Source organism: Gadus morhua, chromosome 12 (genome assembly GCF_902167405.1).
Source record: "Gadus morhua chromosome 12, gadMor3.0, whole genome shotgun sequence".
NCBI lineage: Eukaryota > Metazoa > Chordata > Actinopteri > Gadiformes > Gadidae > Gadus > Gadus morhua.
Genome location: NC_044059.1, coordinates 7950798 through 7957040, shown reverse-complemented (window position 1 = coordinate 7957040; position 6243 = coordinate 7950798). Strand labels below are relative to the sequence as shown.

At 45.3% G+C, this 6243-nt stretch overlaps 1 protein-coding gene across 1 annotated transcript; it reads left to right on the top strand.

Moving 5' to 3' along the window:
• The first annotated feature begins 3076 nt into the window (after positions 1–3076).
• fam43a (family with sequence similarity 43 member A) lies at positions 3077–5023 on the top strand. Its single transcript, XM_030373099.1, has one exon. It carries the CDS (start codon positions 3272–3274, stop codon positions 4337–4339), a length of 1068 nt encoding a protein of 355 aa, XP_030228959.1. The 5' UTR covers positions 3077–3271; the 3' UTR covers positions 4340–5023.
• Positions 5024–6243: the final 1220 nt, after the last annotated feature.

The following is a 6243-nucleotide window of genomic DNA, read 5'->3' as shown; positions in this document are numbered from 1 at the left end:
ATGTCTTTAATCGAATAAATGTAATTTTCCTTGGCCATAAATAAGATGACCAGTTTGGTCAAGTACAAGTATAAACACGTTATGCGTATACAATTATTTATAATAAAATGCACTTGTAATGCGCTTCTCACTCAAATTTAAAAGAAAGTAACGTATTAAGGATGGTACGGTCCAAATGCCGGTTCAGCTGTTAAACATGCCATGAAAAACATGTTTACCTTTAATATTAGTTCCTCTTTACAGCTCGTCTTCAATTTATTTTATTCTCAACTACAAATACCACCATCACCAGAATAATTGAGGCAACACCCCCTAAAGGATACATATAGAAAGCAGAATTTAAACCTAATTTAACATAATGACACAGACAGACAGACGGACAGACGGACAGACGGACAGACGGACGGACAGACAGACGAGGACCCCAAACTCCCCATGAACAGACTCATCCCACTGGACCTTAACCACTAGCACAATTTTGTTTAGATGAAGCTTTATTTTATCTGTTGATACTCACCTTTTTATCGTATGCCAAATTTGACTTTATATATATTAACGAAATAAAATGTATGTAGGTCCTATATATACATATAATGAATTTAACATTTTATATTCGACCTCCTTATTTTTCACCTGTTGCAATGTTAACGTTTGTTTCGCCTGCCATCAACTAGCAACTAGCTAGCTATGTAAATAATAAACAATATACAAAACATATTTTTCTGTCTGTTCACAATGATTATACTATTGCATACGTCCTCCACAATGTAAATACTGTGTATCTAGATTGCATACATTTTATATTTTATGTTTTGAGTATGTATAAATATTTTTTTATACTTTGAACTCATAATTGTACACCTTTTTGAGAGAGAGAGAGAGAGAGAGAGAGAGAGAGAGAGAGAGAGAGAGAGAGAGAGAGAGAGAGAGAGAGAGAGAGAGAGAGAGAGAGAGGTTCTGCTTTGGCCTTCTTGACAGGGGACAGTGCTTGTTAAGAGGATACACAGCTGCTGTAACACACACTAAAGCAGTCATACTCAAGTAGCGGCCCGCGGGCCTTTTGTGGCCCGCGGGGTGTCTATTAATGGCCCTCGAGCTGTTTTGAAAAGTTTTTTTAATTATTAAAAAAATAATAATAATAATAATTAAAAAAATCGTGCTGGGCGCTCTTATTTTGAAACCGCGCGCCGCGATCTCAATACGAGGCTGGGGGTTGCAACGATAAACAGATAGCACTCCAGCCCACAGACCGCTCCAGCCCTCCCAAACTCGAGGCAGACAGTCCATGTCAGCAGCAGTCAAGGCCGATTTAGGGTCGTTTTAGACGCAGAGACGTAAGCACGTAATTTACACAAGGGACTTGTTTTAGACAAGTTTTGATTTACGGTTCCTTTAAGGTTCCTTAAGGATTGCGCGTGTTGCAAGGGGATTCTCCGCCAGAACAGTAGGGGGAGCAACGAACGAATCTGTGGGCGTGGAAGTGGAAATCGCTGGCTTGTTTATATTTATAATTATCATAATTCCTTCTTGTGTTTTCTTCTTCTCCTTCTTCAAAATTCTTCATTCGCTTCTGTCACAGCCTTTTAAAAATGGCGCTATTATGCTGTAAAACCGGAAATGTGAGACTCCTGAAAGGATGTGGTTAGCTGGCCAATCACAGTCTTTGCGAGCTGCGTAGGGCCGTAGTGTTTTAGTCGCATAGTCAGGAATTTTGGCCGACGCACTTAAGCACGTCAGGGGGGATATTTTACCGCGCAAGGGGGGGTTATGTATCTTACGTGCTTACGCGTTACGTCTAAAACAGAGCATATATCGGCCTCAGTCACACGTATACCGACCGGACCCTTGAGTCACTGAAAAAAAAATGTGTGGCCCCTCATCATTTCTACTTGAGTACCCCTGCACTAAAGCTTTATTGTGTGATTAACGTTGTTTGTATACTCCTGTGGCTTCTGCACAAAACACACACACCAAATAAACAGCAGAACAAGCGAACACACGCATGTGAAACGCGAGGCCCAGTCAGGCGTGTGCACGTCTGTCACAGGACAGAGGGCTCTTGACACCAGCCTGCCCCCGAGAACAGCAGCATAGTTTGGTTAACAGCCCTCTGTTTATCCCCCACCCCACCGAGAACTGGTTGTCAGGTGAGAGACAGGAGCACCCTCCCTCCCCAGAGAGAGAGAGAGAGAGAGAGAGAGAGAGAGAGAGAGAGAGAGAGAGAGAGAGAGAGAGAGAGAGAGAGAGAGAGAGAGAGAGAGAGAGAGAGAGAGAGAAAGACAGACACAGAGACAGAGACAGAGAGAGAGAGAGAGAGAGAGAGAGAGAGAGAGAGAGAGAGAGAGAGAGAGAGAGAGAGAGAGAGAGAGAGAGAGAGCGAGAGAGAGAGAGAGAGAGAGAGAGAGAGAGAGAGATGAGAGAGAGAGAGAGAGAGAGAGGGGGGGGGGGGGGGGGGGGGGGGGGGGGGGGGGGTGGAGGGAGGGGGGCAGGTGGTCAATAGAAACTACACTCCCCCATTAAAATAAAATACAAGAAATCACGCACGCAGACAGCCGTTAGAGGGTGACACAGACCGTTTATAGCGCTGTCTATTTTCTCTATCATTTCGACAACTAAAATGTGTACTGCATAATAAGCTATTTTAATCATAAAGGGCATGAAGAAAAAATACAAAAATGCTCCAACTAACAAATATATCTTGTTTGTGTCGTGTAGTGTTAATAAATAGACCACTGGCCTTCAATATTAGAGGAATTGCGATGCCTGATGACTTGATCTACTATAAGAAAACACAGAAAACGTACCAAGAACATGTTTATTTTACAATCATTCCTTTTTATTTTTTGTACTGTTTATTGTTAACAACCCCTTGATATTTAACAGTGCAAAGTAAGCCAGTTGTTCAGCATGGTCCGGTTTGTGAAGAAGTATCGGCGTCAACCGCTCTTCCGCGCATGCAACACAGTGAGAACGACTGCGTATCAAGCATCAGCTCCAGTTTTGGTTTCGCCCGCCTCTCTCTCTCATCTCCCCCGCAGACACCGGAGTGGTTCGTCCCTCGTATATAAACCTCGAGGACAGTCTGCAGGATATCAGACGACAGAAGCTGTCTGTCGAACATGTTCACTCTGGAAAACACTACAATGGAAAGAAACAACAAGAAGGATGGATAAATGAAGTGTTGTTACCCCGCCAACTTCGTTTACGTGGATTGGCTGATATTTAACAAGGATAATTACGCACTGAGCAGCAAATTAACTAGGCTTTATTGATGTTGACTGGAAGCAAGCATATGATGCTGCCCTGGAAGAAGAATAAGTTCGACCTGATCGAGGAAGACAAGCAGTCCAAGCAGCAGAAGGGCTATGCCGTGAGCCTCAACTACTCGGCGCTCACCTCCTTCGCTAAGTCGTGCCCGGAGAGCGCCCTCAACCGGGTGGGCAGCATGTTCAAGTCCAAGAGGAAAAAGGTGAAGATCACCAGCGAGGACCCCACTTACACGGTGCTGTACCTGGGCAACGCGACCACAATCCAATCCAAGGGAGAGGGCTGCACGGACGTGGCTGTGAGCAAGATCTGGGGCAAGAGCGAGATGGGCAAGAACGGCACCAAGATGAAGCTGACGGTGAGCTCGCAGGGCATCCGTATGGTGCACGTGGACGACAAGGCACGGAGACCTGGACATTTGTATCTGCTTCACCGGATAACGTATTGCGTGGCCGACCCGAGGCTACCCAGGATCTTCGCGTGGGTGTACAGGCACGAGATGAAGCACAAGGCAGTGATGCTGAGGTGCCACGCGGTGCTGGTGTCCAAGCCGGAGAAGGCGAAGGCCATGGCGCTGCTCCTGTACCAGACCTCGGCCACGGCCCTGGCCGAGTTCAAGAGACTGAAGCGCCGGGACGACGCCAGGCACCAGCAGCAGCAGCTGATCGGGGAGCAGACTATCCCACTGGTGCCCCTGCGGAAGCTTCTGAACGGACAGTGTTACTACAAACCCCCGGTGGAGCGCAGTCGGAGCGCGCCAAAGCTGGGCTCCATCACGGAGGACTTGGTGGGCGAAGAGGAGGAGGAGAAGGCGATGCATTTTGAGTGCGAGGACATTCTGGACACGGAGGATGATTGCGTGGACAATGGCAAACAGGAGTTGTCGCAGATGATCAACGACCTGGGGGAGATGTGCATAGGGAACGACGTGCAAACACTGAAGGCTGACCTGCGGGTCACCAGGCTGCTGTCCGGGGAGAGCACGGGCAGCGAGTCGTCGATAGAGAGCAACCAGGAGACGAACCATTTCACGCATGGATTCGAGGAGTCAAAGGTCCACGAAATTGCGTAAAAAGAGACTTGGGCCACACGTTTATGGAGACATTTGAGTCTCCGTGATGACATTTTCGTTTGTTGCTTTTCCACTATGTTCTGTGCCTCGACAACTTGAAGAAAAGGATCAAAGACCTGAATGGTCAATAACCAGCAGTTAAACACAGTGCATGTCTGTTCGAGAGATTACGGATGAAACCCATATATGGGCGCATCCGTTGCGTGCGTCTGCTCTACACTAATTCCACCTCTTTTAATTAAGAGGATTTGTATTAGGTTAAAACTTGTTTACCCAACCTGGCTCTCTGGTAGCAACGTTGATATTGTGTTCAAAGACTCAAACCCTCAACTTTAATCAAGACACTCGATTGTTAAAGAACTGTCTCCAACGGATTCAGTTCTTCCTATAAGACATTGTTAATTGACATGCCGAGGGGCTTTTACGTTAACTTTTCTTTTTTGCACTGTTGTGGAATTAAGTCGAGTACTAGGCTTTGTGTTTGCCCTGTAATAACTCCTCGCGGAATGTTGTCATAAACATGAACGTCATATCTTTGCTGTGCAAAAGAAAAACAACCTAATGTATTTAGATGTACAAAGTCAGATTCATGAGTATATACATATTTGTTATTTTTTTGAAGAAGAGAAACGGTTTATGTCAACCTCACAAAATGACAAATAAAAAACGAAATGAGAAATATAACGACGTGTTGTGTTTTTATGTGCGTGCCTAGAGTTGCGTGGGAGCACAAGCAGGCCAATTTACCACGGCATGGTAACGATGTTCCTATCGCAGTCTCAGAAATGAGGTCAGATGCATGATGGATAGCATTAATGTCACATGGTCACACAAGCAAACAAAAAACACACTCACAACATCTCAATGCAATAACGTCCATGTACCATAACACTGATTGGATACCATGTGCAGGTGGACAACACAAGCCCCAAAGTGTTCTCGAAATGTGCACAATAATCCATGAAAGGCCCATTGAACTCCAATAGGCCATGGGGGTAAGACGTTCCATCACTTTTTTGCAGGGAATCCGCCCCTCTGTCTGTCATTATCCAAAGATAAGAATACCCTAATGATATTGTAGAGCATGTCAGAGCATCAAAGCAGAGGACCGCGTCATAGCTCCTCTCACAGACAAACTTGCTGACTGTTCCTCTATCTGCCCTCATGACCTCCTTCCATCCAGCTGTACACGATGTTCTCTGTCCCACTTGTGAATTCCCCCCAAGACCCCCGAAGCTGCTTCATATTCCTATACGACAAAACACAAGGGACTGCGCGTCTAGTTTGTTTTGTATCTAGTTCGATTCCCAACAACAGTCCCAGCTCCCATTTCTATTTCACGCAGCCTTTACCCCATACTTTTACCCTGGAGTACCTTCCTTTGGATAAAGTGTGACACAAATAACGTTATAGTAATAGCAATGAGCAGTAAAAAATAACTAAAGGAGAAAATACAACTGTTCTCTGCCAACGATTTATGCATCTCTCTCAGGGATCAAAACTGTTTGTCATCTCGAACAGACCCAAGCTATTCCCTGTTGCGGTCACTGAGACTGAAGCCCCGGACACACTCACACTTGAAACGTAATTTCCTTCTCAAACTACTCCACTAAAAAGCCCCATACAGTCCGGCCAGCTGGCCGAGTGCATATAGCTCCTGCCTCACCATATGAACATCACAAAGTTGCAATTCTTCGTTATCTGTGTCCCGTTACAGTGTGCTTAGTATTGATGAGAAGTCTATCGTGTCAGAGGTTTCTGCTTTCACCACCGATGGAAGTTGGGTGTATTGATGATATAGATATTCTAACGTGATAATATATTTATTGTTTTTGACTGAGTTTTTTTTTATAATCCTGTGAGTGTATGCATGTTTCAGCATGGGGGGTCCGGTTGTAGGTCTA